Raw genomic sequence first — 23,008 nt, 5'->3', positions numbered from 1 at the left:
TCCATCTCCAAATATCTGTTGGTGCTCCAGACATTTTCATTCCGGTAAGTTCTAAATATGTTCATATCACTCTTTATAGCCTATTAGTTTTATTTTCGATGCACTCTGAGGTCATAGCAAATTAGAACAAACATCCTAATGAGTGATTCTGCAGAACTACCTTCTATTTATAGAGTTGCTAATTATTTGGCATTATTGCAGGCAAACCAGCCTATGAAATGGATGAAACACATTGTTTGCTGCGTTTGGTGAACAGTGTGGTAGTAAAACCAGGGAAAAATGAAACCTGCTCCTGTTAAATATTCTTAAGTCTTCTGCTGTTAAAATTGCTGTATTTTTTCAAAAGATACAGTAAATAAAGTAATGTTAGTAGTGGGTGATATCATGTAAACACTGTCATGATTTTGTGTAAACATTTTGTCATTTGTAAACTATAAATGACATGGATTCTACATTGTAACTGATGTGATGTTCTATAAAGTGGTTTTAATTTAAAAAAAGGCAAAAATTAGTTTGTTTCTTTATTCAACTTTTGAACAGTGGTACTCAGTCAGTACATATTCAGTAAATGCAAATTATTTACATGGCAGTGCACTTCAGGCATAAATCTAGACCCCTAGATAAAACATTATGGCATTATAGCAGTGACAACTCCTCCACAGTAGCAGGTGGGATTTTTCTTTTTTGAGGACGGCTCCTTTTACCTGTCACTACAGATGGTCTGTTTATGTTTTGATCAAGAGCCTTTTTTTGGGCAGCTGAAGAGGAGAAGTCTATCTTATGGCCAACCTCTGGCTGTATCTTGGTCATATTACCCAGCAAAACCCAGTATGCAGGTTCTGTAACAGTCCTTGTGCCACGGATCTGCACTGTTGCTTCTACATTAAACAGAAGAGCAGCGACATGGCTGCAGGTCTCCGCGACTCCGGCCATACAGGTGCAGTGGGCGGCTTCAACCTTCCCTGTGATGCTCACAATGACCCATGGCTGCAATGCTGGTTCATTCAGTCTTTGAGAGTGCAGTACCTGAAACACACACAAAGTTCATTTAAAGACAAGAACTAATGAGCCAAGGCCGACATAAATGTGTTTTATCTACTTTATCATAAATGTAACAACGTGTTTAGAAAGTTAGCACATACATGTAATTTTTCATTTTTTTATGCATCCATCTATAGAACGCTGCATGTTATATTCTAAATCTGCCTGTTCTCTTTCAGAAACCTGCCTGCAGAAAATGAACCTAAAGTATGTAATGCAAGGATGTAATCACTTTCAAGATGGAGAAAGCATAAAGTGACAATTATGAATCACTTAATATGATAAGGAGACTCTGCAGGTCATTAATCAATGTATAAAATTAAAATAAATTGTATTTTTAGTGACACAGGATACAAACATGGACGCAAGATGTATAATTAGAATTATTTATAATAAATATGAATAAATTATTGCAATTTCTTTAACCATAAAGAATAACTAAATCCTTCAGGACAATGTCACATCAATGCACTGAACTCACTATGTTATCCCTCTAACAGCCTCCACATGTTCCCACTGTAATTTCCCCTCATGAATGAATTTATGCTGCACTAATCTGAATGTTTGGAGGGAAACCAAACGCATTTCACTCGCAGTACTCAAGCTGACTTACCTTTGTTTGAATGACAACTTGTACGCGCTGACTCCACAGACAAGGTACGAAAATATGTCAGGCTACGTCAATAGCGGTAGGTCTTCAGGGTTTCTACTCCACGGCTGTATTTCATATGGGTCCACATTTCCAATGCACGCTATTTTCTGCAAGTACCGCCGCTTCGCCTCTGGACACAATCGGTCTCTATACAGTCCATTCTCTTTTGAGCTGCTTTTAAGCATCTTTCTTGTAGTCGTCGTTCCAACACAGTGTGTTTGTTTTGATTCATAGACCCCGAAAATGGCGCCGCGCTCCCACAATGCATTGCGGCGTGACGTCAACTCCAAAGCATTGTTGTGTTAGCGTGAGAAAATGGGTGATTCATGCTCTCACCTTCAGGAGAGCAGATGGACGGCAGCTCGGAAAGCACACACAGAGCTGATGCTACCAGACGACAGTCGCTGTCTGTCAGAGTCCACGCTGAGCCTCCAGGACCTAAATGCACACCCCCAAAATACTGATAGGTTTATATGTGCAGACACTTTTATCAGCAAGAATGAAGGAATGCTATTTTGGAATTTTTTTTTTTAAATTTTGTTTGTTTTAGACAGTAGCTACAAAATTCTTTGTCTTGTGCTTGTCTAGCCAATCATACACCACTGACAGAGAGTATCTGAAATGAAGTTCCCTTGAGTCCTTGCACTCTTCCCTCCATTTATTTATTTCTTCTCCCTCTCTGCAGCAGCCCTCCCTGTTCTCATCCATCTCCTTACCAGTTGGACTAGTTCCAGCCAGTTTGGGGCTCAGCTGTGGGATTTTCCGGACCAGTACACAGAGGCAGTGCTCCAGGGCACCAAAAACCAGAGAGTGACCAGGAACCAAACCACCAGTGTCTCGCCCCTCCCCAAATTCTGGAAGTGTTTCCTTCTCTGCTGCGCCATCATCCACTAAGAAACATTAAAGTTAAATAGTATGAAAGGAGCATTTAAATTGTTCTGTTTGGCAACAATCTAGGTAGGTTCAGACATATACAAATTGGATCTAAAAATTACAGATTACAATTATTAGAACTGTTGAGACCTGATGAGAAAGATTCAATGTAGCTGGAAGTTCCAGAAAAAGATAAAAAGTGGAGCTTGCGTTACGATTTTGTTGAGATCAGAAAGGAATTTTTGCCGTCTGGTGGCAAAAATGGTTTATTGCTTCCCTTGGTTGAGAAGGTGGTTTTACTCCTCTAAGAGGACTTATTGAAAACAAAAGAAATGATACATAAACGAGTTAGGTATCTCACTATTGGAAGCACTTTCTGGCTTGACCACTACTACCATATCTTACTAAGACAGACCAATCATTTCAAGGACACGGGATCCCCTGATCCCCTTTATAACAGCCCTGAACAAGACCAGGCATTCTCTGTGTGTTTCTTCCACATCCCAAGGAGGGCATCGCTTATTTTAAAGAGAAAACAGAGTGATGTATCTCCCCTGTGCAAAGACAGTGACTTTGGCTGGCTGTGGAGCAGACAAGCTAGCTCTACCATCCAGTGCCTGCTGGGCCAGTAAAGAGCAATCAAAATTAGAGACTGGTGCTGCTGTCAGTTCCATGTAATTTATATGTGCGAGACGGACTATTTAAAAGTAGTCAGGGGACCCTGTGTCCTTGAAGTAACTGATCTAACTTATATAGATGTGGTAGTAGTAGAGTTGGTGTGGTTAGTCACACCAGAAAGCGCTTCCCGTACTGAGATACCACGTGAGGTTTCAAAAAGAAGCAGCAGAATAATCTTTTTAGAATCAGAATACTTTATTAATCCCTAAGGAAATTTTGTGTTTACCTTCAGCACTGTGGCGTTTCTCCCTGATGTGCTCATGAGCAGCAGCTACAATTCGCTGCAATAAATCCAACACTGCGAGCTGAACTGATACAGACTCTCTGGTCACCATGAGTCTGTGGAGGACGCTGAGTAGCTCCACGCTCAGAGCCTAAACAGACAAAGAAAGTCAGCACTCGACCAATGCAGTTTATTATTAGGAGTTAGATGAGCTTTGAATGACCCTTTCTAGGTGAGTGCATGTAGAGTGAAGCAGTAAACCATGCAACACAGAGAGAGATGACAGCCATCGTTGTGACACCCATTAATATTAATTGAGGCTTTAGGTTTTTGTTGTGCCAGCTAAAAAAAAAACCCCTATTATTTACACTACCCTATATTGCATTTAACTGTACAGAAGAGTCATAACTTCACGTCATTATTCACTGGGAAATAAATACCGCATCATATAGAATTGCCAGTCAAATTCAATCCTGTACAATTTAGTTTGGATTCTAGTGTCGAAAGGCTAATGTTTCAAGTCGTGTTTACTGTGAAAACTAGTAAAAGCTGTGCCTCACCTGGTCATTTCCAATCTTTGCTCGGGGCCACGAAACTTCCAGCAGCACCTGCAGAGCTCTCAGACAGGAGGTGATGGTCTCCATCTGGTCCTCTGAATGTGGAGAACAGAGAAACTCCACGCTGATCCCTGAATGCGAGACCAACATGATCAAAGTCAATACAATAGGACAGAATTTAATACATAAACACATTTTACTCAGCAGTTATAACCAGTTTGTTACCAAGTATGAGGTGCAATCTGTCAGTATTAATGTCTTCTGGACTCTTGGCTCCACCCACAGAGCTTCTGTTTCCCATGGAGGTAGGTGTTGCTGGTCTAGATAGGTTAGCAGGTGCTTCATCTGACATCACGAAACCTGCACACACACATAAAGTAACAGATACTTCTACATGTATCTGCTTATTACAATGAAAGAACAGCGGTATTAAGAGTGAGAAGGAGGAATACTAACCTGTGCTGTGGAGCCAGAGGGAGGTGGCATGGAGGATGGGAGCCCAGGACGACGTGTAATGACGTCTTGCTTGGCTGACAGTCTCTGCTGTGTAGAAGGAACCTCCTGCATGAGAAAGAGGGAGAGGAAAAAAATAAAGAAACACCATATCTCTCAAAATAAAATCATCTAATCACAGCTGTGGTCCTGATTCCTTTATTAGGGGAGAAAAGCTATCTATACCTGGCCCTATATGAAAAAAAGAAATCAAAACAAGTTTATATCAGGACTATGAATAGCAGCTCCCCTAACAAAAATGCACAATATGTAACTGAATACATCAGCTCAGTAAAAGGAAGTTACTTTGTGTCAAACACAACAACAGGAAATAGGCTTTTGCGATATCATGACATTCAACAACCCACAGCAAAGCTCAATACTTTGCAAAACATGCAAGAAAACTAGGGGTGAAAATAAAAAAAACATATCCAAACGTACAAACAACTGGGTTATGGTTAACAAGGTGATTATGTTTTGATGTTACAATACAGTAGTTATTACTTTTTTAAAACACTGTTTGCCTGGAATATGTGCTGTAGATATGAAATGTACTTCATAGTGAAAAATTATTCACAAATTTGTGCTGGAAATTCTCTCCCACCTGTTGCAGGTAGCTGTGATGAGTACTCCTGTGGGAGGGTCAGTAGTGCATAGTCCTGTAGTGCTGCCAGCCACAGACGGCTCAGTGTCGATAGCTCTGATTGGACCAACTTCAGAAGGCCCGCCCCTCCTGACTCAGAGCCTGAGCTGTCACTGGCCAGAGAGGAGACCGATGGGTCAGCTGGTCTATGAGAGCTTTCTTTTTGTTTGCTCCTCTGAACAGCTACAATGTAAACCTGACAGAAATGAAGAAAACCACAGAAAACTGCAGCAATAATTTAATTTATTTTCTGTAGAAATATTTACGATTGATACACAATACTCATTATCTAGATAATATCTTGCCAAAAACAAGATGTTGGAGACATTTGGTGCTTAGGGCTGTTATTAAAAACACTATCAAGTCATTCTGCCTAACATGCAACAAGTTGTTATCAGGAGAGTATCGAGGTAAGTGCTATTCGAAACATTATCCCGGGCTGTATCATCAAGAATATTTTAAACACATGAATGGACGTTTGGATTCAAGTCTTCGCGCTACTATCGCTGCAGAAAAAAGCAAAACAAAAACAGAAGTATTTTTGTCTGCAATAAAACATTTCAATAATGATGTAAGATGACAAGAAGATCCAAAAACGAATGACTAAAAAGGGTAACTACTCACCTCAGCCCAGGCTTTGAGAACAGCCAGTGTCTCCATGGCAGCAGCAGCCTCATTGTACAGCTGGCTTGACGCTTCCCTTCCACTCTGGACCTTAGCCAATGAGGAGACAAGGAGCTGGTGGACACGTCGCAGGTCACGGAGGTCACTGACTACACCACTAGCGATCCATGCACTACACACCTGTAGAGGAAAAGGCAGCATTAAAGGTAACACTTTACATCTCTGTTCATTAGCTGATGACCTGCAGGGCAGACAGAATGACCCGAGCAGCGCAGCAGTGAGGATTATGAAAATGATTACTGACAACTGTTCACCTGGCAGGCTTTGGCAGTAATGTCAGGAGGAGCATCAGCGGTGAAGGCAGGTCTGAGAGCAGCTCCAACCTGCAAACACATACAAATGAAAATACTACAGGACTCTGACACAGCAGATTCTGAGCATCTTTTCAAATAGAAAAAAAGTCAGGATTTTCAGGAGCCCGTTTACCCCTGTGTAGTGTCACCTCTTCTTTTAGTAACTTGCTGTTGATGGCAACTAAAATCAACAGTTCAGATGAGTGACTAATCCTTACGTTAGCCTGGTACTGCTCCAGGATCACATGACCAGGAAACTCTGGTTCTGGAATGGCTGAGAACTGTCTGATGATAACCAGGAGTGTTTGGAGTCCTGCTAGTCGCAGCTCATCACTGTGATCTGTTGATGCCATAAACGCCATGCGTACCAGGTCGCCAAGATGGAGGACCAGGAAATCTGAGAGAAACGGGTGAGAGATCAGCGAGGTCTGAGACATCCAGAAACATAAACCGAGCAAATCCCTGTGAGGTCTTACCAGTGGATTCGTGCAGGCGTCGTTCCTGAGCAAGAGCCATGTCAAAGTGAGCTGGGTCGGCAGTCTCACACTGTGCTATGATGCGACACACACACTCCATGGCAAAACAACGTGTGGCTGAGCGCAGCGCTGTGAATGGGCCACCAGACTCAGACCGGGCTCTGAAGGCAGAGGAGTCATCATCTTTGCCAGGGTCTGCGTCTTCATCCCCCTGTTTCGACTCCAATGGGGCACAACCATCTTTAACACAGATTTTTAACGTCACAGACACTAGCAGTGACCCATTAACTCATAATCACCAGGTATTATCTTAATCCTCAGTAGTTTTCAAACAAACTGCCAGCTTTGCCAGCTTTTTTCATTCTACACATTCAAAGCAAGCATCAATGAAATATTTCTTTTTCAGCTGACCCCTCCCTTCTTTTTTCTGACAGAACCCAGATTCCATAAAATAAAATTCTGTCCTTTAAAAAAAAAAACTTATTCTTTATATAATTTAAGCCCTTTAACTTTTAGTCTGAAAACAGAAATGTAAACTTGAGCTTTTGGGTACTCAAAGAAACAGCTACAGGCTGCCAACCTCCTGAGCCCACCTGTAGTTGCAGACAGGACATCTTTGCAGAGCTTCAGCCAGTGGGCCAGTTTGCTGCTGATGGCACTGGCTGCCATCATATGAACCAGAGTCTCTTGAATGTCCTTCCTCAGACTGAAGTCTGACTCCCGGTCCAGCAGAATGAACAGAGCACCTTCGAGACCGACCTCTTTTATAGTGACATCTGCTCAGATAGATCAAAAGGATTAGGTGAGCAAAGATGTAGAAGAGAGGTGCGCCGGAATAAACTGCTCATATGCTACAAACAGAAGCAAATAACTGTGTGTAAGTGAAATTTAATGATAAAACAAAATCAAGCAAATTTCACTGCACAACGAGAGCTTAACAAGCAATGAAACACACATCAATAAAAACGTGAGATCAACAGAAGTCAGACAACAACAGTGAGCTGAAGGGCAGGGGGGAAAATTTGGTGAAAGAGAAAACACACTCTTTCATTTATTATCAATCTAAACAAAAAAATGGACTGGTAACACTAACAAACTGAAAAGTGCAGTCCTGTTAAAACAGAAGGCTGATAATCATCATAGTTTCCATAAAATGTCTGTTTCTTCTCACCAAGTTGCGTGTTGTCTCGTCTTGGGAGCTCTTTGACCAGAGCGATGGCATGTTCAGAGACCTCCAGCGCTTCCCGCTGGACAAGCTGGCGCAAACACGCCACCACGGCCCGGCGCAAACATAGGAACGAGCTGCACAGGTTTGCCTGAAACAGAAACACACAGTTCACACACATAACAACTCTACCTGACACTGTACTTTTTCATCAGGGGAAAGCATGCTGCTAAAGACAGTGTTTCATCCAGGAGTAGTTTCCACCAAATCTTCAAGGTCTGCTGCTGTGGACCTTAAAAACAGCCCATCAATATGGAACAGTATTCTCTCAAATAATAACGTTTACAAGTTCCTAAAACTGAGTTTGAGTGGAATACTTTTTTTTGTTTTGTTTTGTTTAAAGTCTGGCTAACAGCACAAAAAACAAAACCGGTGTATTTTAGGGTTTAATATTCACATTAAAAATTCTACAATTATAGAATATTGTGCTTTTAATCAAACTTTGTTTTTGTTTGTTCATACAACAATCTACAAACTAATAGTAGCAACACTTTCTCCAGAGGAAACACTGTGGGGGATAAAAAACAGCGGAGGAACTTTTTGTCAGAACTGCACTTGAGGCTGTTAATGTGTTAGCTGAAAAGCAAACAAAATAAGAGTAAATAGTAAATTAAGAATAAACACTCAAAGAATAAGAAAAAAACTTAATTAATACTGTAAAAGAGGGAAAAAGGTTAAAATTCCGCAAAACAGAAAACTGAGCTGACAGGATTCATTCCAACAGAATGGTGTGTTTATAAGTGACGGGGAGCTGTGTTAAAACAGAGTGTCAGTGACACAGTGACAATTTCACAGTGGTTCTGGGCGATACGGACATCTTTTTTGAGATCACATTTAAAACTGTTATTCATAACAAATTTCTGAGCTAGCATACCCTGAAAAATGCAACTGTAAAAGTAGTACAAATAGGCACTATACAACTACTATACTACTGTGTTAACAGCCTGAGGTGTGTCTAAAAATCTCACTACGCCTTCCACTACTATATGTTCCAATACCTAGCTGTTTGTGGAAAATCAATTTTGTGGTTCTTCCTGGATGCAAAAATGTCAGCTAAGGAAGAACAGCCAAGTCTGAAGCTGCTAATCAGGATCCTGATTAAACAAAGACACAAAAGCAATCATTTTGTGCTTAAATAAAGAAATAATATACAAATAATCTAAAATCTTTCCTATCTGTCTAAGTTCTCAGGATATTTATTGTGAAAGGAACTTTGTGTGAAGAGTATTTATATCGCCCAGTCCAAGGTCACAGCAACAGAAAAGTCACAATGAAAAAAAAAAGAGATTACAAAGATAAAACTGAGAAACAGCAGCTGCGGACCTTGGGGGAAAAAAAAAGAAAAAAAAAGAAAAGAACCTACCAATACAGAATAATCCAACAAGATCTCCTGTAAGACAGAATGATCAAAAACAACACACACTATAAATCTGGACAAACTCTAATTTCGACACAGCAGAGAAACATGGCAGGAAATGCAGTATGCAGTTATGAAATATGAATCCAGTCGAGTTTGGACAAGTTGTGTCTGTCAAACAGAAAGCGTGATGATGTTTAACAACATTTTATCAAAACTGAACCCATCAAAACACTTATTCAGTCTTTAACCCTCTGTAACAGCCATGACCGTGTATAAAAACCTTTTTGTACTCAATGCCCCTCTGCGATTAATAAAGTCTCTCTGATAGAATAGAATAGAGAACAGAATAGAATAATCCTTTAATTGTACCACAAGGGGAAATTTGGTTGTAACAGCAGCAAGAAAAACACATATACAAACAAACAGTACACAGGACACATACACAACATACACATGCACAATTTTTTTTACACATTTACATCAAGGACAATAGTTACCAAAAACAGAGTACTGTATAGTTATTAATATTAAATAAAATTAAATACAGATAAGAGGCCCAGGTTGTAGTGTGAATCGGTTGATAAGATAGATGTTTACATCAGCGCTGTAACTTGCACTATGTTTGTTGGGAGCTATATTGATTGTACAGTCTGACAGCTGCAGGAAGGAAGGACCTGCGGAAACGCTCCTTCATGCATCTAGGAGCATGGATAAAGCCTCTCTCTGAAACACCATATTTTAACATATTTTAATAATAAACATCTAGTGACAAATCAGGAAAAAAAAATCTGAATATTTGTCAAATATTTTGCAATTATTTTTTCTTTTTACCCCGAGTCACCTCAAATGGGCTGGCATTCATCAGCCACCATCACTGTTTACCTCAGCTGTCAATATGCCGGGTTTTCACCTCTATTTACTCTGGAGGAGGGTGTAAAGCTACATTTGTGAAAGCAATCTGATTTGTGGCGATGACTCAATTAACCTCACTTCCGCCCCATGACAGCAACACTGATGGTGTAATTATGTAATCAAACTGTTTATCATAGGGAAAGTGTGATTTTTAGAACATTTGAGCCTAATGTTAGCTAGTTAGCTTATAAATAGCTGCTGCTTTTACACCCAGTACTTTGTCAGCTATCTGGTGATGGGTCGCATGTTTTATCTGTTGACAGTAACTAACTGTGACAATATAGTAGTAATAAATAAGTATGTTTATGCACATTTTCTTATGTTAGAGTCCTGATTTAAGTTCAGGACATGAGGCTTGAGGTGAGAAGGAAGAGGAGGAGATGGAAATGATGCAGGAGAGAGTAGTGGTGGATGAGGCAGATGAAGAGAAGGAAATGATAATGAGAAATACAGTGGTGTAATTATTAAGTGGAAAAAAATCCTAACCTTAATGTTCCTGAGTGAAAAACTGATTGCCCTCTAAACCCAATAACTGGCTGGGCTACCCTGGAGCCAGCAAAAACTGCTATCAAGCCTTTGTGATAACTTCTACAGCTGTGGAGGGATTTAGAGCCACTCATCTTTGCAGAACCGCTGTAATTCAGCCACATTGGAGGGTTTTCGAGCATAAACCCCCTTTTAAAGTCATGCCACAGCATCTCAATTGGATTCAGGTCAAGATTTTGAGTAGGCCAATCCAAAGTTGTCTTTTTGTTTTCCTTAAGCCATTCAGAGGTGGACTTGCTGGTGTGTTTTGATTTCATTGTCCTGCTGAGGAACCCAAGTGTGCTTCAACTTGAAATCACTATTTCACACAGGGTAGATTTGGATTTTTCCCCCCTTAACAATAAACACCATTTAGAATCTGCATTTTGTGTTGACTTGTGTTATTTTTGACTAATATTTAAATTTTTTGATGATCTGAAACATTTTAGTGTGACAAACATACAAAAAGAGTTATTTGTGATTGAGGCTTTACAGAAGTAGAGTTTTAAGCTTTGGTGTTTACAATATCAATGAATAATCATAAGGTGAGATTTAAAAAATATACCTTCTTTGCCAGAAAATGTGATAAATGTAAACTTTTTCGGTCCTTGTTTTCTTTTGTAAATACAAAAAAAAGGTTTCTTGACCAGTGTTTCCCAACCCCTATGTGTCGCGAGAAATGAGTAGGTATGCCTAGGAAGATTATCTGGTTCCACCTGATTAGTACTCTAAATCACCAGCGTGAGTAATAGGCAGAACAATTACATTCTCTTCCACTAGAAAGCAGTACAACTACCTGCTATAATTAAATAGAATGCCAACTGCCAGGAAAACAGTCATGCTGTGAGTGAGACCACGCGGCACGTAGTAGCAATAGATAAATATTTGAAAAGAATCTGACCTGGGTCCTGGAGAAAATCCTGACCCAGATGAAGGCCCTAGCATGAGTAGTGGTCAGAAGAAAGCAAAAAAGGTATCCTGGGGACAAACCAAAACCAATTCTGCTATGCCTGGTGCACAGGGAAAAATGATCAATATGCTTTTTGTGACCTTTTTGTTTGGTGGTGTGCCGTGTGATTTTTCTAATGTGAAATATGTGGCGTGGCTCCAAAAGGTTGTGAAACACGGTTCTAGACAGCTTATAGAAAAGAAAAAGCTATAGAAAGCCATGCCTCCTCAGGTGTACTTACACAGAGTGCAGGTACAAGGCTGGTCAGGTTGACGTGTGGAGGTGAGAACATGTGCAGCTGTTGCAAACAGGAAATGGCCCTGGCCTGAACAAGACAGTCTGGACTGTCTTGCATTACTCCACATGCAACCAGACAGCTGGAGCGCAGACCAGACACTGGTGCGCCATTACCTGGAGTCAAAAACACAAATCACTTACACATCCCTAAAACATTCTCTAATTTTGAAACTGTCCTTGGGTATGACAAAGGGGTTCCATACCCTGCAGGTCTGGGCCCAAACAGGTGATCAGGCAATGCAGGCAGCGTCCTAGGCTGTAGTGCACCTCAGGGTGGGTGGGTGGAGTGGAGAGCAGCAGCCGGAGCACAAGAGTGAACGATGGTTCCGCATGGGTTCTATAAAGACCACCTGACAGGTCGACCACCAGAGAAAGACTGTGGAGAGACCAGGTCTGGACACAACAGAGATACACAAAAGGTATGACCAGCAAGAAGGAATAAAAACCCCAAAAAACAGAAACCTGGTCCAGTCTTAACTTTCTCAGCTTAAATCCTTTATACCTTGAGACTTGAACAAATCAAATGAAGCACCCTTTGCAGAGCAGAAGGAATGCACATCAAGTTGCCTATTAGCCAACCCTTCATCTGATTTAAGCAGCAGCTGGGTGGGGCTTTTGTGCTCACACCTAGAGCTTAGACTTTAGCTTAGCTTGTTATTCTCCGATGTAAACTTGGCTCTTATATTTTTTATATTTGTACATATAGAGTCAAACATACAGATATTCCCCCACTTGTCCCTTAGCAAGTTGCAGATTATACCAGATACTGCACTTAAAGTGTACCTCTAATTCCAAGTCACTTAAAACAAACCAATGACTTGCCAATCTCATAAACCAATATTTTCTTTACAGGAACATAAAGAACATATCAAATGTTTAAAATGAGACATTTTACTATTTCATAATAAATATTTGCTCATTTTAAATTTGATGGCAGCAACACATCCCGAAAAAATTAGAATGAGTAAGTGACAGTAAAAGGATACAGCTGGAGAAACAGTTTGCAGTGGAACCAATTACATCAATTGGCAGCAAGTCTGTAATATGACTGCCTCTTTAAGATTATCTTTTTAAATGTCTATCAAATTCAAAATTAGCTAATATTTTTCTTAACGTGGTAAAATTTCTCAGTTCAAACATTTGATATTTCCTAACATCTACTGTAAAAAAAAATGGGTTTATCAGATTTGCAAGTCATTGCATTTTGTTTTTATTTACACAGCCTGCCAACTTTTTCAGAATTGGGGTTTTAAGTGTTGCAGAAGTGTAAGCAGTAAAGAAATAGTGCACTTTAGCTTGAAGGTTCCTGTAATGTGGTTTGGTGGAAAACAGAAGCATAATGAAATAATTTATCAAAACGTTTTTCTCAATTTTCTCATTCTGGCATACAGACAGATAGATTTAGAAGTGTGTAAGGGTAAGCGTGTACCTGGACCTCGGGTGAGGTGCTGTCCTGGCTCAAGGTGAACAGGACTCCCAGACAGGTGGACAGGTGTTGAGGTGAGCTGATTCCTCCAGTGTAGCGGTATAGCGCCCCCAGAGCCAGGGCATAGCCACTGCGTGATGCCGCATCTCGAGCAGTCTTCAGCCTGCAGACACGATCAACAAAGTCAGCTGTGATATTAACCAACATTATATTCATGAAAAACGTCCAACTTTAGTCACCAGGGACAGCTGTTAGTTCATTTAACACAGCCAATATCCAATGCTAGAGTATGAAAGAAAAACTACAAGTTTTGGTAAGGTACAGGTTAGTGGTCATTTAGTGGCCTATTCTGCTCTTGCATGATTAAAAAAAACAAAACAAAAAACAAAAAACATATTTACTGCATCTATGGTCGATTTTCACATTAAACAGGGTCGTACAGGAGATTAACTGAGGTGTTACACATAGATAAACATTTACTATTGAAGACTGAAAATCATGCAATAAGATTAGTGAAGTCCAGGAGCAAAAACGTGAAATTGGGACACTTTAAAATCCCACAGCTGCAGTTTTCCTTTTTTAAACGACAGACATCAACTGTCATCATTTCCTGTCTTGAACACAGTGTGATATCTTTGGGTCCAGACTCATAGCCACAGCTATGTGAAATTTGTTTTGAACTATTTCTGGCTTATTATGCAACTCCTGTGTGTTTCAGTATATTTTTGTATCATGACCTACTTTGTTTATGCTGTTGCTCTTTTAAAGAGAGCACAGATCCAGATCAGTTTCCAGGACGTTTTTGCCTTTCCCCTGCATTCTGTGGCAAGAACTCCTAAACGAACCAACAAACTAAAAAACTTGAATTTTGGAAAGACTACTATAACCATTTTCATCAGTGGGATGAAGACAAGTGTAAGAAGTGGTACACAAAGCTGTGATTTAACATCTGCCCACCTATCAAAGCAGAGCAGGGAGACGGAGACAGTGAACCCTGGATCTCCAACCACTTGAACCAGTCGGGCTAGACCTTCAGCAGCCAGGCAGCGTAGCAGGGGACTGGTGCTTTCCAGTGCCCCCAACAGGAGCGACAATGCTGGGGGACGGATCTCTTCAGGCCCCAGAGAGCCCCGATTGCTACCTTGATGCTGAGGAGAGTTTAGTTATGGTTATTTTGTGATAAAGTCATGAATTGTGAAAGGTTTATGTTTTTCATAGATTGGAGCAAAGTTATGCTTAAAAAAAATTTGTGATGCACAATTCCTTTTTTTTTTTTTTTTTTTTTTTTTTAAATGGACATCTTGGTGATGTGATGTTAAAAAAATGAGACTTCTAACAGTCTGTAAAGTCAATATTTTCTCTCTAAATGTCACTCTACAGCAGGGGTGTCAAACTCCAGGCCTCGAGGGCAGGTTTTAGATGCGTCCTTGATCCCACACAGCTGATTTAAATGGCTAAATTACCTCCTCAACATGTCTTGAAGGGCGTTTATCAATATGCGTACTTGTGCGTACTTGCGTTCTCGTGTACTCGTGATACGTCATCAGTCGGAGACCAAGTACTGTTCCAATTCGAAGTATGCATCACGCCGAGAACGCGAAAAAGTCCCGGATGTGTTCTCGATCCGCCCGTTTTATCGAGCATGCATCGGTGTAGACTTGGGACAGCTAAATATCCCAGAATGCATTTCGTCCAAAACTCAACAGCAGACTCCCGGCACATCGTTTCCAACCCCCCCCCCCCCCCCAAACCGCTCGCGGACTTCTCACTACTCAGGTTAAAGAAACCCCAGCAGCTGTCTATAGTATTGAGTGTCCACTAGAATAGAAATAAAAGCGTTCTAACATCTCACCTGCTTGTTTTTATTAAGGTATGTACACGTATGTACATGTACACTATTTTTATTAATAGAGGTTTCACTACTGAGGTTAACAATGATATATAAGTCACTTAGATCACTTCTAAATGTTAATGTTTGGTTTATTTCAGTGTTTTATTTGTTCCTGAGTAAACTGGTTTGGCTGTGATTAAAGTTAAGCTTCATAACATGTTACTTACAGTTAAATTAAGAGGGGACGGCAGTAAAAACTCCGGACCTGTGACATCATCACGTACGCTGGTGTTCCGACTGTACAAATCACGAGTCCGTGCTCGCGTACTTGAGAATAGAGAAACGGCCCACGAGTCCGTGCTCGCGTTCTCGGCGGGTACGTACTCCCGTGCGTTCTCGGCGAGTACGTACTCACCGAGAACGCGAGTACGTACTCGCGTACTTGGGCATTGATAAACGGCCGAAGTTCTCCAGAGGCCTGGTAATGAACTAATCATTTGATTCAGGTGTGTTGACCCAGGGTGATATCTAAAACCTGCAGGACACCGGCCCTCGAGGCCTGGAGTTTGACCCCCCTGCTCTAAAGTCTCTTGAATTTTCTACAAAGAGATGCTGTGACCCCTGTGGTTGGCCCTGAGAGCTTTGCCTCAATACCCCTCTACCCTGTCTGTGTTGGCAGACCACTCCAGCTTGTGATCCAGTTGAACTCCCAGATACTTGTAGGATGTGACTATTTCGACATCAGTCCCACCAATGCAGACAGGGTCGGGATCTGTTCCTGCCAAAGTCCACCACCAGCTCCTTTGTTTTGGCCACATTCAGCTGCAGGTGATTCACCTCACACTACCACCTCATGAAGCAATCAATGAGTCCTCTGTACTCCTCTTCCCATCCCATCTCCACACTTCCAATAATGTCTGTGTCGTCAGAGAATTACTGGAGGAGACAGGTTTCTGTAATATACTTTAAGTTGGCCGTATAGATGGTGACAAGGAAAGGGGACAGAACAGTTACCTGGGGTGTTCCTATGTTGCTGTTCAGACTCTCTGATACACAGCTCCGCAGTCTCACAAACTATGGTCTGCCCGTCAGGCAGTCGCTGATCCACTGGACCAGTGGAGCCTCCACCTGCATGTCCTCCAACTTCTCTCTCAGCAGCCTGGGCTAGATCGTGTTTGACTTGTTTGCCCCTCTGCCCCCCCCCCCCAGTTTCACTACCACATTTCTTCTGGAAGCCAATGATCTCTCTCAACCCTCTCCACATGTCCCTGATCCTGTGTGCCTGTGATCACTCCTCTAACTTCTTTCTGTAGGCGTCCTTGCTCTCCACAAATCTCTGCTTTAACTCCTTTAGCACCCGCTTAAGTCCTGCATGGCATCCCAACCTAAAGGCCCTTTTCTCTTCATTGAGTAGGGCCTTCAAGTTGCTCGTAACCCAAGGTTTGGTGGGGATAGAGTTGTCAGTGCAGAATTTTATATGCTCTGAGACACAGTCTGCTAGACGATCAATGTCACTGCCATGTGGTTCATATAGGGTGTTCCAGTTGATGGCTTCCAAAGCCCCACGAAGTGTGTCCATAGCCCCCTGAGACCACCTCTTCACAGTTTTTACAGTCACTGACGTCCGCTGAACCACTGACTTATATGCTGCTGTGAGCAGGACAAGGTTGTGATCTGACCTGCCCAGTGGAGGGAGGGCAGTGGAGGTGTAGGCATCTCTGACAGTAGTATAAAATAGGTCCAGTGTCCTATTGTCTCTTGTGGTGCATTTGACAAACAAACATCTTGTTCTCAAGTTATAGCAATCACCGGATTCTTAGAAAAACGTACTCTGACCCTTAGGGTGAATTCAATGAGATTTAAACTTGTCTGAGATTTTTAGTAAATGTACCTTGTATTAATTTAAATTGATCAATTTAAAAATCCAAGGTGACTTCCTTCTTGAGTAATCACATTCGCAAACTTAGGTGTCCACGCCACCTGCCCATCAGCCTTTTAGAACTGAGTGGTAAAAATTCAACGGTAATAGCGAACACAGTTAACCAGCTAACTACACAATATGCATCTTGGTCCTGACAGTAGTATGTTGATCTCTTGGGTACTATACAATACACATGACACTGCTTGTCATGTGTATTGTATAGTGCACTATTACAGAGCATAGAAAGTGCAGTCTAGTGCATCTCATCATTGTCTTGCAAATGCAAGATTGCACATGAAGTGTAAGGATGAGCACAAAAGATTAAAAACAGAATAATGGCAACTGTTCACTTAAACATCAGGGTTTTCATTAATACCGGTTTTCTGGAAGATACACAGGGGTTAAGCAGATGCAGTACCTTGAGCAGACTGCAGAGGGCAGCACAAAGGTGAGTCTGGATAGTTTGCTGGCGTTGACCCTTTAGCTGGTTCACTGTTTCCACAAACTGCTCCAGTATCTTCACCCTGACACACAGGACTCATTATTCCACAGCTTTCTAAGATTGCCTTAGAAAGCTCATCTATCTGGCAGAGCTGCACCAAACTGTAGCCCTAACTGAGAACAAAAACCTGAATCTCAGATTAGGACCGTGTCCTTTTAAAGAATGCAAACTTGTTGTAATGTTCAAAGAGAAAGCTGTGAGGGTTAAACTATTATAACGCTCACCCCTGGGGCAAGTTTTAGATATAACTGTATAAGTGTTTGTCACTGATGTAGTGGTGCTTATAATGCCAAGACTTTCTTCAAATATAAAGAAAGAAAAATAAATAAGTATTGTAAAATGTGCAGAAGTGCTGCCTTTATTGAGGCAGCTTAAAATTTTTTGCTGTGGTTTGCTATTACAACAACATTAAGTACGCAAATGAACAGCTAAATAAATACACAATGTCCTTCTCGTGTCAGTCTGTGCTGGTTAGGCTGTCAGAGGTCGCTTACCTCTGAGCAGAGATTATGTGAGGGAACACGGCTCCAAAGAGATGGATGGAAGCGGTAGCCAGAGCGACAGGGGATGGAAGAGGAGCAGGAGCTTCGTAGCCCCTCTCACACAGACTGAAGGGGTCATTGTCCAATGAGCCTCCTCCCACACTGCTACTGTGGAGCTGCAACATAAAAATAAAGCAGTCTTTCTGATTCTAATCCTTCAGGCTTGTCAAGTTTCTCCCCCTTTGAGCCATCACTGTTAAGAGCTGGGCTGAAGCTCACCTGTTCTTCGATGTATCTGTGGTCAGTGTCATGGAGGGCGGGGCCAGCCAGTGGTAGGTCATCACAATGACAGAGGGGAGGCAGCAGAGAAAGCTCTGAACATGTCTGATTCAGGTTGTCCTGACCTGACACATCAGACACCAGCTGATTCATCACCAGCCCAAAACTCTCTATAGAGAAGAAAACCGACTCACATCAACTACTGCTGCAATCTTTAGCTACCCATTAGTGTCTACAGGAACTGTTAGATATTGAAGTTCTGCAGATATGTGAAGTGACAAACACTGGACAGTGTGTCTATAAACACTGTCCAGGTACTCTGTTTTCTCATTTTTGCCAAACTTTTACTTTCACTAATCAGAGCTCAAAGGTTCAGCTTCAAAGTAAAAATTGCACCTTTAAAGGAAATCTACATTTACAGTTCCAGAACACCAAAAAAAACAATATTCCTGAAGATATTCCTTCACCTTTTACCAGATACATTCAGTGGGGCAATTTAGAATAATGCTGCAATGGCAAAAATGAGCAGATGTGAATGGAAAGTTCTGTCGGTAATATAACAATATGCTGTTGTTGTTTTTTTGTTTTTTTTTAAAGACACTACCAGCCAACTCATTTGAATTCTAACAACCCTGTTCGCCAAAAAGTTGGGACATAAATAAAAACAGAATGCAATGATTTGCAATATTTTATTCACAACAGAACATAGAAAATGTATCAAATGTTTTGAACTGAGAAAAGAAAAAAAAAAAGTAATGTAACTTTGAATTTGATGACAGCAACACGTATCAAAAAAAGTTGGAACAGTGTCACTGTGTGGCATCCTGTCTTATTTTATGCCCAATAAACATCTGGAAACGGATGAGACCAGCTGCTAGACTTTTGGGAGAAGAATGTTGCCCCATTCTTGACTGATACAGGATTCTAACTGATCAATAGTCCCGAGTCTTCTTTATTATATTATTTATTTCAAAATATTCCAGATGTTTATAACTGGTCAAACATCTGTACTACAGGCAGGCATTTCTTCAGACTCTCTGAATCTTTAAATATTATGAGCTTTATTATGCTGTAATCTTTTGCTACCCATCACTGTCTACAGAGGTTATGCAGATATGTGACCCAAGTTTTTGCAATTTCGCATCGAGGAACATTCCAATGAAATTATTCAAGATTTGTAGATTTCTCAGTTTAAACATTTGAAATGTTTTCTATTTTCTATTGCATCCTTTTTTTTTTTTTTAAATTAACATTTTACAAAGTAGGGACTGTTTTCCAACATGGGGTTGTGAGAGCAGAGCAAATAAATGTGTCAAAGACAAGCAGATCAAAGGAACAACAAAAATAAGTAAGCAGGCACACTTTTTATGCTTGTGTTTCTCAGAGTTTAGGGTACACAAGTTACCATGAAAGAAGAATCGATATGTTTTTGATATACAGGTGAATCCTTAGGAATTGCTCACGACTGGTCCTGAAGACGGTGACTCAGGTGGAGAGCTGGATGTATTCAGCTGGGAGTTGCGTTACTAAAAACTAATATGAACCTGAAATCTGTGTGTAATGGCTGAGCTACTGGATGTCTAGAACAACATAAATCACTTATTGGATTATGAACTGTCTGTCTGTTAACATTTTTATTTGAACCTAATATTATGAAATTGAGAAAGTAAATCAAAAGATCTAATAAAATTAGTGTGGTAGTAAGGACCTGACCACATAGTTCACACTTTTGACACACTTTATTCCCCAGTTGCTGCTTTTCCAATCCCAGGCTTCAGCTTTTCAGCTGCCAGCCACACATAACACAACAACATCAACCCCCAGATCCCAGCACACTCCTTTGAACAGGGGAGGCCACAGCCTGCCACATACCCCCATCGCCCGATCTAGGCCGGGGAGCCGTCCAGCCTAGCCTACCCACCCCCAAACATCTGCGTCCCCAGCCCATGGACCAGCGGCAGGGATGAGTGGGATCAGGGGGCCAACCGCGTCACCAGTGGCGGCGTCCATGCCACCTCCTGGGTTTTGGCACCAATGTAACGGGAATGACGGACCCGACCACATATTTCACTGGTTTACACACTTTATTTCCCGGTTGCTGCTTTTCCAATCCTAGGCTGCAGCCTGCAGATGCGCCCAAGCCACACCCTGCCACAATTAGTTTTTAAACATCCACATAAAATATATATATAACTGAAATAATCAATATATTTTTTGTAGCTATGTCTATGGGGTTACTCATGGATACAAAAAAAGAAGAAAAATTGTGATAATAAAAGGCAGAAACAAGAGACTTTAATCAAAGGAAAGGAAAGAAGGCAACGAGATACAAAAAGAGGACCACAGGCAAAAAGATCTAAGTCAAAGGAAATGAAAAGAAGAAAGAAAATAAGTGCAAAACAGTATCAGAGGTGAAGCATTACCCTGGTAAGTTTGTGGAGGCAGTAGAGCAAGCAGCTCGTATACTCTCAGCCTGTAGACGATGGACCAGCTCTTGACTGAATTGCCATAAGACCTGAAGAGAGCAGGCAACCTGGAGACATAAATAAATGGATACTAATAATATATAACTGAAAATGACATTAAATACATTTTTAACATACATTTAAACAGTTCTATACAATTAAAACCAACGAGGCACTAACTTGGTAAGCAGAGCCACAGCACAGGCTAATGGTGTGAGTAGACGGCTGGTGACTTCATCAGTCACAAGCTCTCTACAGTGCTGCAGCAGGTTCTTCATCGCTGTTCAGACACACAGTTGAGAGAAATTTTAACTTTCTTTCTTAATTACACACACACACACACACACACACACACACACACACACACACACACACACCCCTACCTTATAGGGACATCTAATTGACATAATGCTTTCCCTAGCCCCTTACCTTAACACTAACAATGAAAAATGAATGCCTAACCCCTACCTAACCATAACCCAAATTTAACCCTGTCACTGAAACCACATTTGGAGTCTCAAAAATGCCTTCCAACTTGTGGAGACACAGATTTCTGTTTGGCAGTGAGTGTACCGACCACTGAGTGCTCCAGAACGTCCTTCGAGTGTAACCTGCCACGTGAAGTAGTCCCCACGTCGGAGCTCCATCTCCTGCTCACGAAGTGAAGCAGGAAACACACATCTCCACAGTAGAAGCAGGCGGGGCAGATGGTGCTCCACCACAGCTGGACCTATAAACACAGATTAATACACAAGGCACTGAAGTCAAAACCTGACACCTTCTCTCTTTTTGGAATAATTATGCACAAAGGTCAACAAATTCCTATCAAATCTTTCATCTCTCCAGATACAAGCTCTCCAGTCTACCACAGGGCCTCCTCCTGGTAGGATAGGTAGAGGAGCAGCAGCTCTGAGCCCATTCTAAATAACTGAATTCCTCACTGTGTTGCTAAAGGAAAGCCCATCCACCCCTCAGAGAAACCTCATTGCTTGTATCTGAGATCTCATTCTTTAGAACTAACAATAATAGTGCTAATAGAGTTTCACGGATTTATTGCATTTCTCACCTTAACATTTGAAACACTTTTGTAATTAAAAAAAAAATCATTACACTTATCTGTTTTGCTCCATATATATATATTATATTCCATCTCAAACACAATGGTAATGAAAATGTTTGCAGATCTTCACAGTTTCCTCTGGTACGGTGCAAGAAGATTTAGAGTGTAGTTCAGCAGTTTTACCAAGCGTGATTAAAGAGGAGATGAGCAGCCAGCCAGCCTGAGTCCTCTGGAGAGAAATCTGACTGTTCTGAGAGGCTGAACGGAGGAGGTCCTCAGCCAGATCCAACACCATCTACACACATAGATACACAACATAAATAATAAAGTAAAGCTGTCAAACAAACTCAAAGGATTTCAGCAATAAAAGCAGTAGCCATGAAACTCTTTCAAAATAAAATTGACAAAAGCTTCAAATAACTAAGAGATGTGGTGACGCAATACTGAAGATGTGTATGGCAAAATGTTCTGTGTAATAATGTGGTGCCAGTGTACACACCTTGTCCTTGGTGTGTGGAATTCCAAGTGGGCAGTGCTGCACTGCTGCCACCAGGGCAGCAATAGCAGCTCCATACCCAGCTACAGCATCGGGCGACGACTTCAGTGCCACTAGACTTTCGACGCAACGGTCCAGGAGGAGAGAGCAGTGAGACGGCATAGCCATGGCAATGCAGCGCAGGCACCAAGCAGCGGCCAGTCTGGCCAAGGTGGCTGGGTGAAGGAGGACAGAGATCACCGTGTCCAGGAGGGCTGGATGCATGAGTGGGAGAGACAGTCAGTCATACGCTGAGATTTTGCAGGACTTATGTCCACCTTTGTGAATACATTTGTAAATCACATTTCTTACATCACAACAAGTATTTTATTTGCCAGCTACTCTTGAAAAGTAATCAGCTGCAGTGAGCTGGATGTACTCCAACTTCACCATCTTAAGCTGCGATGGTATTAGGTTCTTCTCTGCAGGTTCAGTGGGCTCGGGGTATAGTGCAGTGGAAATGCTCCCAAAATTTTGAGATATATTAGAGACATTAGCCAATATAAAAAAAACACTGTTGTGCTTTGTTCTACCTCCAGTATGACCATCTCAAAGTCTTGGGAACATTTCCAGCTAGAAGAGGAACACCGCTCATCAGCAGTGTACAACTGGAGTTAGTATCCACCT

At 41.4% G+C, this 23,008-nt stretch overlaps 1 protein-coding gene across 2 annotated transcripts in view; it reads right to left on the bottom strand.

The window, feature by feature from the left end:
• heatr5a (HEAT repeat containing 5a) overlaps nucleotides 1-23,008 on the bottom strand; it is a 42,016-nt gene that overhangs the window by 7,106 nt on the left and 11,902 nt on the right. Inside the window, exons 10-35 of one of the 2 annotated variants that reach the window (XM_063500153.1) lie at nucleotides 22,346-22,596; nucleotides 22,030-22,141; nucleotides 21,364-21,516; nucleotides 20,967-21,066; nucleotides 20,745-20,854; nucleotides 18,322-18,491; nucleotides 18,055-18,218; nucleotides 17,477-17,582; nucleotides 14,264-14,454; nucleotides 13,310-13,469; nucleotides 12,084-12,273; nucleotides 11,825-11,994; nucleotides 9,201-9,227; nucleotides 7,784-7,928; nucleotides 7,206-7,388; nucleotides 6,613-6,852; nucleotides 6,355-6,533; nucleotides 6,098-6,166; nucleotides 5,784-5,963; nucleotides 5,121-5,355; nucleotides 4,481-4,585; nucleotides 4,250-4,384; nucleotides 4,028-4,155; nucleotides 3,471-3,618; nucleotides 2,410-2,583; nucleotides 2,030-2,131 (exon numbers count right to left, since the gene is read on the bottom strand). In XM_063500153.1, coding sequence (XP_063356223.1) covers nucleotides 2,030-2,131; nucleotides 2,410-2,583; nucleotides 3,471-3,618; nucleotides 4,028-4,155; nucleotides 4,250-4,384; nucleotides 4,481-4,585; nucleotides 5,121-5,355; nucleotides 5,784-5,963; nucleotides 6,098-6,166; nucleotides 6,355-6,533; nucleotides 6,613-6,852; nucleotides 7,206-7,388; nucleotides 7,784-7,928; nucleotides 9,201-9,227; nucleotides 11,825-11,994; nucleotides 12,084-12,273; nucleotides 13,310-13,469; nucleotides 14,264-14,454; nucleotides 17,477-17,582; nucleotides 18,055-18,218; nucleotides 18,322-18,491; nucleotides 20,745-20,854; nucleotides 20,967-21,066; nucleotides 21,364-21,516; nucleotides 22,030-22,141; nucleotides 22,346-22,596 — 3,927 coding nt within the window. The remainder of the gene's footprint in view (nucleotides 1-2,029; nucleotides 2,132-2,409; nucleotides 2,584-3,470; nucleotides 3,619-4,027; nucleotides 4,156-4,249; nucleotides 4,385-4,480; nucleotides 4,586-5,120; nucleotides 5,356-5,783; nucleotides 5,964-6,097; nucleotides 6,167-6,354; nucleotides 6,534-6,612; nucleotides 6,853-7,205; nucleotides 7,389-7,783; nucleotides 7,929-9,200; nucleotides 9,228-11,824; nucleotides 11,995-12,083; nucleotides 12,274-13,309; nucleotides 13,470-14,263; nucleotides 14,455-17,476; nucleotides 17,583-18,054; nucleotides 18,219-18,321; nucleotides 18,492-20,744; nucleotides 20,855-20,966; nucleotides 21,067-21,363; nucleotides 21,517-22,029; nucleotides 22,142-22,345; nucleotides 22,597-23,008) is intronic. The other variant, XM_063500154.1, reaches the window with a different exon arrangement.

This window comes from Pelmatolapia mariae, linkage group LG16_19, assembly GCF_036321145.2.
Source record: "Pelmatolapia mariae isolate MD_Pm_ZW linkage group LG16_19, Pm_UMD_F_2, whole genome shotgun sequence".
NCBI lineage: Eukaryota > Metazoa > Chordata > Actinopteri > Cichliformes > Cichlidae > Pelmatolapia > Pelmatolapia mariae.
Note: the sequence above shows the minus strand (reverse complement) of the source record. Positions and strands in the feature narration are given on the sequence as shown.